A 13,133-nucleotide genomic window follows, 5' to 3' on the forward strand; every position below is an offset into this window, starting at 1 on the left:
TCATTTATTTTTCGTGGGTATCAATTTGTAATTCATCCAAGGAATAGTATCCACCATACTTTTTTGCAGACCCCATATTTACACTTATAAATCAACAACCTTAAAGTACAATGTTTTCAGCAATATAACAAATCCACAAATAAAATGAGAAAGAAAATGAGTAAGAAAATGAATGTTTCCAACATTACTGATTCTTTTGAATCTGACAAGGAAGGGAAATAACCCCCAACACTTCTTTTTTCATTGTGATAGGGAAAGTTACACATATTGAAAGAGGTTTGAAAGGATCCCCAACTTTTTAATAAATGTTTAATGAAATTTATATATCTGCCAAAATGGACTTAAAGAGTTAAAAATAATTCAATACATGCACATTGATGATGTACATCAAACTTAAATGCAAAACACTCAATGCTGAAATGTAAAAAAAAATATTTTGATTGCTACCAGTGGGTATGAATCATTTAATATCAAATGTAGTGAAAAGTCTATTACATGAATACAACTCACTGAATATCAGGCATGGGGTAATTGTAATCAGTAATCGTAATCAGCTGTAATCGATTACATTTTGCAGTGTAATTCTATGTAATCAGTAATCATCCCATTTCTGATTACAAGTAATCGTAATGTAATCGATTACATGGCAAAAAAACAGGTGTAATCATGATTACTTTTCGATTACTTTAAGATTACATTCATATGATTACTTGCTGATTACAAATCTTGCATATATATATATGAAAATAGTTTTTGATAGACAAGATGAAAATAAGAAAATGTAAAGCTTGAACGAAAAATCATGAAACTAGTAATCACAATGATGGGACCTTGTTTAATGTGATCATCTATATAACAAATCTGTATGACCAAGTGTTTTATTTTGTTAACAGTTTACAAAAGGAAATTTACTCTCCAATATTTGAAATTCAAATGCAGAAAACATTTAGTTCCTATTTGACTTTGATGGTCGGCATAAATATGTAAGCCCACTTAATTCAAAATGGAAGTTAAAACCAGGTTTCATTTATTGACAAAACTGAATAAATTTTATTTTCCATAAATTCGTGTATAAAATGTGCTTTCTTATTTTTATTCTTTAAGCCATAAGGCTCACCAGTATAAACAAGTACAAGTACAGTGTATACATATGGCATAATATTGCAAACAATATGCATAGTAAACAATAGGTGACGTCAGAAGTTTCATCAATACAATAAACTATTTCTTAATTTAAAGAGAAATGTATAATCTTTCCTAAGTTACAAAACTGTTTTGTGTTTTCACCTGACAATAATTCTATTAATTTCAATTAAATCAAGTATTAACAATTTTCAAACAAATAATGACAATCAACCACTTTTAACTTTACTGATATTGTTATTAAGACAATTAAATTTTAATATCCAAGCCCACCTATTGTTTGTTTTAAAAAAATGGAAGTAGGGATTAGCACCTGTAAAAACATTAATGGATGTGCCAATTAAGTCCCAACAGACAATAAAACTATACTTAATTAATTTTTCCTTATTTTCAGTTTTTTTGTTAGGCAGTTGGTTACAATTTGTAGTTAAAAATAAAGTTATATCTTTTACATACAGAAAGGACACTTGTCTATAGCTATTTTATCAAATTACACATGATACACTGTAACTGTCTTGTCTATAAATTCTTTTAAAAAGATGAATAAATTAAGGCTTCTAAAAAAAATCACCAAAATAAGCTTTATTGTGAGGATAAAAAGTTATAAAAAAACTTTGATATAGCAATATACAATGTAATCATAAGTAATCTAAAGTAATCATGATTACAATAAAGAAAAGTAATCTAATGTAATCGATTACATATGAAATAGGGTGTAATTGTAATGTAATCAATTACATTTTATTAGCAAAGTAATTGTAGTTTAATCGATTACATTTTAAAGTAATCGACCCCATCCCTGCTGAATATATAGTGTATAATCAGTTCAAAGTCACTAAGATTTCAAACTCATTTTTGAGATACCTGGGCTACATGTATTTGATATAAAAGGACAAACAAAAATTGTTTCCTAGTTTATAAGATCTATTAATCCATTTAATGGAGACCTCATACATGGATATTTTCACATAATACAAAAATATATTCTTAAAATAAAATCTCAGTATTTGTACAATTTTTACACAATACCAATAACACTAGAGGGTGGATGGTATAAAATTTACAGTTTAACAGTGCACATGTACAAGCTAAATCATTTTAAAATCTTTCCTGTCAGTGTTGGTGTTGAGTGATTCACTGTGTAACGGTGTTTAATTGCTTAATTGGTTGAAGTTTATAACCCTCTTATAAATAGCCCTAATATACTATATATTTAGACTATATAGAGTGATAACATCCACATTTCCCAGTATTTACTGTAATAGTACTCACTAAAAGTTATTTTTATAACTGAGTATATAATGTATATCCCCCTAAAAAGCCTTTCCAACTCACTTCCTAGGCAGTGTTTATTTTATAAAATGCATGCTAAGCCATCTTGTAACTACAACTTGTTTTTTAACATGTCAACAAAACTATTGGCAGCTTGGGATATTCCTACAATATAAATCAACTCATAAGCAGGTTTTGTAAATTTCACAATTCCCTCACATTAGAATGTTCACACAGCAACATCTCCATTGCTCAAAAGTTCTTTTTCAATCTTTGGTTTTCTTCTTTTAATCGTTCTATTTCTCTGATCAGGTCATGATTCACTGAATACTGTTGCATTAAATGTGTCATTTCATTCTGAAAAAGAGATTATAATGCTAATCATACAATGTACTTTAAGAAATGTATACAGAATTTTTAATGACATTTTTTTTTAATTGAAGAGTTGGCATAATTGAATATTACAGGCAGCTGATATGAAATAACGAAAATCTTCCTATGATATATAGAATAATATACACGAGTACTTATATAAAATTTGTGAGGACATGAACTACACAACATAATTAGAAGCTACAAAACAGTCAGTGACATTTTACTAATAATTTTGGCATTTAATAAACAAAGAAAAAGTCACTTGGAAGTTTTAAAGATAAAGACTTAGTGTGGTACAGAGATTAGGCCCACCATCCTGGGTACTGGTAAAATTTAAGACTTTGGGAGACTGAAGAAATTAAATAAAATTTTAAATAATCAAAGTCCAGGGGATATGTTTTTACAAGATGCTAAATTTTTAAAAGAGTGGTTATTTCAATCTTATACTTCAATACCAAACATCACTCTTCCTATACAGAAACAGAAAATATGTATTTTCCTTGCTAAATTGATTAGACTTCTTGTACTTATGTAATGTCACTGTAGACAATAAGCCAGTGGACAGTGCGTTTAAATTTTTTCTGTATACAAAAAACATTTTGTGTATTTTGAATATTACATCAGAATGGAGATTTTTGTATGTAACTTGCACAATTATCAATCATCTATTATGTTTTAGTTTGTCCAAAGTTTAACATGGGCAATAAATAAACATGGGTAAGTTGACTAAATATTCTAATGCATACCTGTTGTATCTGAAACTGTCTGATCATTTCAAGATGCAGATTTAAGTATTGATTATGAATTTGTTCTTTAAATTCCTCCATGGAATCTTCTATCATATTGCGTATAAATTGAGTTTGAAAATTTTGTGGCACAGATCCATCAGAAGCACTGATTTCCTGAGAACGTCTTATAGCACCGTTTGATGTTAATGAAACAGCATGAGCACCTTCTGGTGTTCCAGAGGTCCTTATTGGAGAATGGCCTTGACCTCCTGCACTTCCACTCGGAGAGTCATCTAATTTTTTCGATGCTGAAAAATTCTGAGACACACTTGCAGAGGAATCTGCTGTGAAACCTTGTGAATAGGTGGATTCAGTTCTAGAATTATGAATTGATTGCGGTCTTGTACTAGGTGACTGCTTAGGACTATTTCCTGTAGGCTGAGGTGATTGCTGAGTAATATCTGAAAACAAATCCAGAAATTACCAACAATGTTTATAATCAAAGGGAGATAATACATAAAAAGATTGGTATGTTTTTTAAGATCTGGATTAATAATGTTATTCATTTAGTTCTCAGAATCTCCTTGAGCAAGTTTCATTCATTTCAACCTTTCTAAAATTTGTTGCCTTAATATTTCTTTACTTTATGCATTGAAAGTTATAATTGCATGTTATAATTGTACTATGTAATTGTAGTTTTATAAGTAAAGTTCAGAAGGATGTGATGTGTATATCATATTTCAGAACAGCTTGTCTCAATATTTAAAATATAAAATTAAACAAACAACACCAAAGTTAGCACAAGATTTGTTAATGACATCTTATGTAAAACTGAAAGTGAAATTCTTTCTCACCATTATAAGAAGTGCCAGCTGGATGAACTTTGTGATTTGACAAATTATTAGAGAAATTAGAATTCCTTGAGTCAGTTGAACGCTGTGCTCTATCAAATTCTGGTCTATCAGACGTATCTCTAGTTTTTGAAAATGGATGTCCATCACTTTCTCCTCTATGATAGGAATCATTATATTCTAAATTCTGTCTCACTGCTACGTCATTATGGCTGTCCTGAAAAATATTTAAATCTTTTTCTTATTATGATTTTTATAATAGGATGCATGTCAGATAATTGTTTAAAACCATTCTTTTTCTATTGCACATTTTATTGAAAAAGTTCAGAACATTCAACAGTATCTATAACACTGTCAATCTTTCTATGATCTGTGGTTATATTCTTATACAAAATGAATTTTGAAACAACCTCTAGTCAATGAGCAGCTATCATAATATGGGATACATAATCGGTGTATGCATTTATTTACCACTGACAGATTAAAAAGAATTAATACCAAAGTGTTAATAATGCAAGCAAGAGTAAAGATTTTCTGCTGTCACAAAGTAAAATCAATTTTCTATAATGAATTTCAATTAAAAGAAAGATTTTGTCAATGAAATAAGCAATGCACAGATTCTGTAGCGAATAAAAATGCATTACATGTAATAGGCCTAAATATTATAAACAACTTTTTTAAAAGATAGAAAATTTTACTTACACCATTGAATTGGTGATGAACATTAGAAGACATGTTCTCTCCACGTCTGGTCACTGAAGGAGAGGAATTTATAACAAGTGGAGAGATTTTTATCTTGTCGCCATATCTTCTACTTATACTATCTCCATCAGCTAATGGTGAAAATACACCACCTAAAATGGATGCTAAAATTAGTATAAGAATGAATATTGTTAAATAAATAACAGCAATTAATATAAGTTTGAATAGTCTGTTTTGTTTTATATTTAATACAGTTTAGGAAAATATTTCAAATCTAAACTTTTTTCCATTTACTTTACTGGTCCAGCATTCTAGTGAAGGGTCCCTTTAAATTACATCTAAACTAAATCATAATAAATCATTTTCAATAATAGAATAAACAACATATATTTTTCGATATGTTTCATCTAGCTTAATTGGTAAAACTAGTTTCCAAAAATAAATTTTCTGTTATCAATTTACTACTATCATTTTGAAGTCCCTTCCTGCAATGTCCTGGTTAGGAAATTACCATAATCTAATATTGATTTAAAATATGATTATGAGTAGTCCAAATAATTTAACTTCTGTTACAATGTTATATCTTCCCAATTCATTGTACTTATTCCAGAGAACTGTGTTAACAGGACGTCCAACTTCCATAATGTCCAACCTGTATCCAATTAGATTTTATAATATGAAATACCTGAGCTATCATTACTGTGATAGGAATTAGTGTTAAACATGGAATCACTTCTCACTGTATCTGTTCTAAAGTCAGCTGAATTATTTCCAAAGTCTGAAATATGTAAAATTAAAGATTAAAAGAAAATCCAACATAAAACGTGATGTTACATCTAAATGTATCTGTTCTAAAGTCGGAAGAATTATTTCCAAAGTCTGAAATAAAAAAAAATCAAGAATTACAGAAAATTCAACATTTAACATGAATTCATAACAAGTTGTATCTGTTATAAAACAAAAATCTGAAAATGGAAAAGTAAGAAAATTTCTGATATCTGTACTAATGACAAGCTCTTAACAATGTCTGAAATTTGAAAAATTGATACTCCATCGCATTCATTTTTTTTTGTTTTTTTTAACATTTTACTAAGGGCTATTCCAGAAAAAAATGTATGGGGGGGTTGGAAGGCACATTGTATTAATAATACATGGGTGATGGGTATCAGAGCAACTTTTCACACTATAATGCACTTTAACTCTTTATTACAATTGTCTGGGTGGCGGGTGCTGACAAAAACTGCCTTCCAACCCCCCCATACATTTTTTTCTGGAATAGCCCTAACTAATTTTGTAATAAAGTATTTTTCTTTGTGTCTATTTGCAAATTTTACTGTGATGTATATTACATATAAGTTAATTCAGATAATCATTCTAATTAATATAAAGTTTTGTGAAAGCTTTTCACATTACATGTAATTATTCTCATAAAAAGATATTTCTTTTACAGTAAATTATTTAATAAAACCTTTAACAAACCCTTGTAGCAACTCCTTTAACCATGATGAGCTCGAATTCTTGTTTATATAAGATTGGAATCAATTTTGTTCTCTTATAAGCCAAGTCCCAATATTTATGACTATTTGCAAATGAAGAAAAAAAATGTGCATAGTTATAGCTATAGATGAATATACCATTTCTAACTGGAGAAAAAACATCTTCTTCAGCAGCTCCATCAGAGTGATTATTTATGTTATTATGCTCTGAGAAATCTGAAAAAACAAAATATATTCTGAAATTTTGATGTTCTGAAAAAAAAATATCTGGAGAGGTTGTAAATATTAATGTCTACAATTTTTTTCAAGGGAACTGATTTTCTCAGCTGTCCTTATTTTGTCATAAAAAAATAGAACTACATGGTTAAGTCAGAAATTAATGAGTCAATTTTTATGGAGAATTCTTGACCATTGGCAAATATATGAAATCCTATTAATGTGATTGCAATAATATCAGGAAGGAAAATTGCTGCTGAAACTATGAATGCATAGTCTTTATTATTGCAATCCTGATAATGTCACATTTATCACAATAATTTCAATAATTTCTGAATTGACAGTTTTCTTTGTAAAAAGTAAATTAACAAAAATACTGAACTCCAAGGAAAATTCAAAACTGAAAGACCTTTATAAAATGGCAAAATCAAAAGCCCAAACACATCTAACATACATACTTTAGTCTTGAAAATGCATGAAATATGCCTTTGAAGATTAAGCAAATAATCATTATATATCAATATAGTATTTATATATCAATATAGTATATGTAATTTTACTCCTGGTAAATCACATTCATTTAAACCTTGTGTTGTTGTGGTAGCTAAAATGTACAATGACTGCATTCTTATTATTATTAAAGAATTCTAAGTAACCATTCTATTTGTTTAAAGGAGAGCTGCTACATGATACTTTCATCATAGAAGACTTTGTACACTGGAAGTAAACCACTGTATGAATAATTACCTCAGAGCAAAATGTACACTGAAGTTTTTTCTGTTGTTTTTAAGGCTCAGTATCTTTAAGATTCCTTGAAGTATAAAGTTAGTCTTTTGTTTTAAGGCTCAGTATTACATTTTTTATCTCAAGATTTCCATGACTTTGTTCTATTGTTTTCAATGCTGGGTGTTTTGTTGTTATCACGACTGTATTAGCTGAAAAATGTTTCAAGATTTCTCAAAGTTGAAGATCGTTCTATTGTTTTAAGTTCAGTATTACCTTTATTATGTCCTGATTTCCCTAAGGGAGCTGATGGCAGCTGTCTTCTGTTAGGTGAAATTGCTGCAGAAGATGCTGACTTTGCACCTGAAGGTTCATGCTGGAAAAAAAGCCATTGAATAAGATTTTCAGCTATTTTGACAGAAGTTGAAACCAAATTTACTAAAAAACATACAGAAATTTAATATGGTGGAGCTGTTTAACAATGTATTATTGTGTTGTGCACTTTTGAAAATAACAGACATGGAGCTGATGTTAACGTTTATGAAATATTGGGTAAACAATAAATGTGCTTTTATCACTATTGTATATCTTGGCAGCTGCAAGTCATGTTCAGTCATCAGACTTTACAGAATCAAGAAAAGGTTTAGAGTAAACTTAAATTTATAAAGGTTAGTTTTTTTTTAATTTTCTGGTCAAAGTTTATAATGTTGCTATCTTGAGACATTCATAATGTTATGGTGAATAAATATTGAAAACAAAAGAAGACTATAATACATCTTGCATTTGTATGGTTGTAACAATACTTTTTCTATTATCTCACACTTATGGGTATGCTTTAATGAAATGTCAAGCATGATAAAGATTCAGACATACAAGATAGTTATTCCAATATGTGTGTTAATGTATTACTTTGACTACAATAATTTTAACAAACTATGAAAAATAAGTTAATCTGTTTGCTTCATGACATGATACACTCTATAATGGCACAACCAATTTCCTGTATTTTTAAAACTTACAACTAAACCATGTTGAAATTTAACATTCTGTACAGATGATTTATGTGCATTGATGGTTTTCATTGGTGCATTCCCATGTCTCAGATCATATAGATATATTATCCCCCTTGTTGATCCAACAGCTACAGTGGCTCCATCTGACATTACATCTATAGAAGTCAAAGGATTCTCTGCTGTCATTGTTTTAACTGGCCTAAATAAAAAAGATAAACAATTACTATTAACTTAATATTCATACATTATCCAATTATTCTTTTATTAGTCCAATAGCTGAGTTGTAGACAATTCTTTTATTAGTCCAATAGCTGAATTGTAGACAATTCTTTTATTAGTCCAATAGCTGAATTGTAGACAATTCTTTTATTAGTCCAATAGCTGAGATTGTAGACAATTCTTTTATTAGTCCAATAGCTGAGATGGTAGACAATTCTTTTATTAGTCCAATAACTGAGATTGTAGACAATTCTTTTATTAGTCCAATAGCTGAGATTGTAGACAATTCTTTTATTAGTCCAATAGCTGAGATTGTAGACAATTCTTTTATTAGTCCAATAACTGAGATTGTAGACAATTCTTTTATTAGTCCAATAGCTGAGATTGTAGACAAACTATATGTGTCAATGATGACTATCTTGTTGAATTATTTGATCAGACAGAAAAAAAGTCAGTTTTTTCTGTACCCTCGAAAGTGATGCAAATTATAAGAATTTCATAAAAATAATATTTTTACAATTTTGCATGGCTTTTTGTTTGTTTAACAGGGTAAATGTTTTATATATATGATACAAATAGTTATCATAAGAAACATGAATCTAAGGTTCTTCAACTTTACATTATGTGATATTACTATGCTTTTTCTTCTATTAGCCACCATTTAAATACTGTTAAACTTTTCTGAGATCATTTCATTTTCATTACATGGCTGTTCACAAATTAACATATTTTACTAAACAATAAAAGAAATTAAACCTTAGTTAATGTTTAACAAATCCCATAATTTATTAGATATGAATAACAAACTATTTTACTTCTAAAATATCTTTATAAGTTATACTACATTTTTATGCATGCAAAACCTAAGGAGAATGTAATCCTTACTTTTTCCCTTGAGTATCATAGCATACAATTCTTTTATCAAGTCCTACAGACATTAGCAATATATCATTGATGGGAGAAAAGTTCAAACCCGTGGCTGGTGCAATGTGAGAACTTGAGAAGCTATGAAGCAGTCTACGTGTATTGATATCCCACAGGTTAACAGCACCATCATCAGACACAGACCCCAGTAATGACTTTCTAAATTTACTGTACTGTATCTGACGTACTGTCTGAAAAAGAAAAAAACATTGAGTTACTTTATCAGATTAATTTTGTACACAAAAATGTAAATATTTTTAATATTCTAATAATTTTTGTTCAATAAACATACTTTTTAAGTTTTAAACGGTACCTTATTTCAGGGTTTTATTATTTGCATCTATCAAATAAACTAAAAATATAGTTCTTATCTTTAAGCATTTAATTTCTATGTTTTCCCCTCCTTACAATATCCACATAAATTAAAAATCCTACAAAAATAACTTTTTTTTAAATGAATCAACAGCATTCAAATTATGTATGTATATAGATTTAGAGACATAATTAATATTATACAACATAACTTAAAAATAGGAATACCTGGCACTTTGGTGCAACCATTGGACTGCAACCTTGACCTGTAACCACATTAAACAAGATAATCTCTCCTGTTTCAGAACCAGATGCAATGTATGTGTCATTGCAGTTAAACTGGGCACAAGTCACAGGTCCTTTATGGTCCTGTAAATTAGACAGAAATAAATCTTTAGAAACAACTAGGACATGTAAATTTTCTAACAGTCAATCAAGTATTGACTAAAAGTTTAGTAAATTATTTAGTCCATTAAAAGAAATGAAATTTATCAATAATCTTGACAAGACTGGTTCTGAAATTTTCCATTTGTAATACAACCAATATATTATATCAATCTAAGGGGGCATAACTGTAAAAATAATATAGGATTTGAGCAGATTCTCCAAGTAATTTACATTTTTAAGTGCATAGCTTCATCCAAATTATTCATTTCAATCTGTTTTAGAACTCAAGTGTACGTCTGTTACAAGAAATTACATATAGTCATACATTATAATGTTTGTTTTCCATGATGACATATTCCATACACCATGTACACTCATAACTTATACTTTTTTTTTTTAAATTTGTCTGTGATTTCAGATCCCATTCACTCATACCTTATACTGTTTATGTATTTTTTTGTGATTTCAGACCCCATTCACTGATACCCCAAACTGTTTATGTACTTTTTGTGATTTCAGATCCCATACACTCATCATGCTCATACCTTATACTGTATATGTATTTTATGTGATTTCAGATCCCATACACTCATACCTTGTACTGTTTTTTTATTTTCCGTGACTTCAGATCCCATACATTGATACAGCTGTCTGTTCCACCAACTAACAGGTATGATGAAGTGGAGTTAAAATCTACACATAAACTTCCTGCCTGTAAAAAAATAGTCTTCAGAACATATTATTTATTTAAATTCAATATCACATGGACTTCTCTTGTCAAGCTGTGGAGGATGTATAAATAATCAGAATTGAGATGCAAAATAAATGTCTCATATAGAGAAACTAGCTAATTAATGCCAAATTCTCTAAACATCTGACTTTTTGCTGTTTAAAAGCAGTGGAGTGCATTATTTTGGTCCTCTTTATTCTATTATAAAAATGTTGTGTTGGTTAGTAAATGTTTGTACAGCTTTACTTTCAGGTATAACAATAATGAAGATGCTAATAAAACCAGACACAAATTGCACATGTACACCTACTTTAATCTGTTGTTTTGTTAAGTTTTCATATAAACAGCAAGTAATTAATTCCATAAGTAACACCAAGCATAATTGAAGAAATGGCACATTGTTATATATACTTACAGGACTATCAAATTCTGTTACTGTTACCGCTGTATCTTTCACAGCAGTAAAACAGATTTTATCACTCTTAGAAGATGCACTGCATAATAACAAATCTGGCATGTGAATTAAGGAGTATCATATAAATATTGACATTTTACACATACACAAAATTTAATTTTTGGTCAAATTGTGGAAATATGAATTTACATGTACATGTAGATGCATTGCAATAAATTTGGTGGTTTAAATATACAACTAATTTAAACCAGGTTTCATATATACATGTATAGATAATTGTAGATGTATTTGAAAATGAAAGTAAAAATGATGGATTTGCTGAATATTGGTCACTGTGAAATATGTCTAAATATGAAAAAAAATAAAGTAAAGGACGTCAGCTCCATACATGTTAAGCTGAAATTTTCATAAATGAAGAGATATAAAATGAACTGATTGAGGCCTGATTTATATGGATTAAAAGCCATCAGTCGTCTCAAGAAGCAACAAAGCAGCAAATCATTTTGACAGAAAAATACCTACTTTAGATATATATAGGAAAACATCCATTGGAAGCCAAGAATTATCTTGGACCAAGGTTTTTAAAGACTCTGTGACAAAGCTAAATTACTTCAAACAATAATCATATGATATCAACATTTGAGGAGAGGTTCATAGTCTTCTTCTTCTTTCGGTTAGCAGACACCATCAACTGGTTGACTATATATTCTGCCACATTATGGAGTGAGTGCATGAAATTTTTGAAATTTAATAATAAAATGGGTGCAATTAAAAACATGTCATTAATTTAATGACGGAGCTGAGACTTGAAAGATTCAGGACTCATGGTAGAGACAGTATAGTTGGACAAAGTGTTAACACTCTCTGATTGTTCGAAAATAGAACGACGCCTTCCATACAGTTGTTTTACATGAATGAATTCCAAGTGCCATTTTGTTTTTAATTCTGGAAGGGCATTCATTTAGTACATGTACAAGCTTGCTGGATGTATTTATTTTGATATAAGTTGTTCTGTAGCTTATAATACAGCTGTGTTTCCTTCATTCTTGTACAATGTTGAAGGTTAGACTATCCAAGATGTTCCAGCATGTCACTAACAGATGAGGTGCTGTATTTGAAAATTAAAAACGTTTTATCTTTTAAAGTAACTTAAGTGAACTGGTTTTAATTAAATTATTAAAGGATACTATCACTGTTCCATGTAGACTTCTTGCCATTCCATGCAATGGAACTGATGTTCTGGTCATGAGGATTAAACTGTCTCACAATAGAGAAGTTATTGGTGTCCCAAACTTTTATATCATCTCCACATGAAGCAAGTTTTAAAGCACTCATTTTGTTTACATTACAATTTTTCTGTCAATCACTTTGAACCAAGATGCAAAATAATTCGTATTACAGTGTTTATTTCCCAGTTAAATATATCCCATTTGAGCTCACAAATACAAAAATGCATTGTTATATCAAAATACCATTTTCATTTACAAAGAAAAGAGTCTGAATCATAATAATCATTATTTTGTGTTTTGTTTTGATTTGTTGATCTGCAAAATCCCGCCATGATCTTGACTTCCGGTTTACTCATTTCAATTATTTATTTATCGGAATACGAACTTATGAAGGCGCA

The 13,133-nt window shown here is 29.4% G+C and overlaps 1 protein-coding gene across 1 annotated transcript; it reads right to left on the bottom strand.

Moving 5' to 3' along the window:
- Window positions 1-2,519: 2,519 nt before the first annotated feature.
- LOC143066957 (protein NEDD1-like) lies at window positions 2,520-13,098 on the bottom strand. The gene is made up of 13 exons (XM_076239837.1): window positions 12,694-13,098; window positions 11,507-11,601; window positions 10,957-11,073; window positions 10,203-10,343; window positions 9,624-9,853; window positions 8,526-8,718; window positions 7,783-7,882; window positions 6,706-6,783; window positions 5,757-5,849; window positions 5,072-5,223; window positions 4,373-4,586; window positions 3,537-3,979; window positions 2,520-2,772 (listed from the first exon to the last, which is right to left on the bottom strand). The coding sequence occupies exons 1-13, from the start codon at window positions 12,839-12,841 to the stop codon at window positions 2,668-2,670; spliced, it is 2,109 nt and encodes a 702-aa protein (XP_076095952.1). The 5' UTR covers window positions 12,842-13,098; the 3' UTR covers window positions 2,520-2,667.
- Between the last annotated feature and the right edge of the window lie 35 nt (window positions 13,099-13,133).

The sequence above is a fragment of the Mytilus galloprovincialis genome, chromosome 1 (genome assembly GCF_965363235.1).
Source record: "Mytilus galloprovincialis chromosome 1, xbMytGall1.hap1.1, whole genome shotgun sequence".
Lineage (NCBI taxonomy): Eukaryota > Metazoa > Mollusca > Bivalvia > Mytilida > Mytilidae > Mytilus > Mytilus galloprovincialis.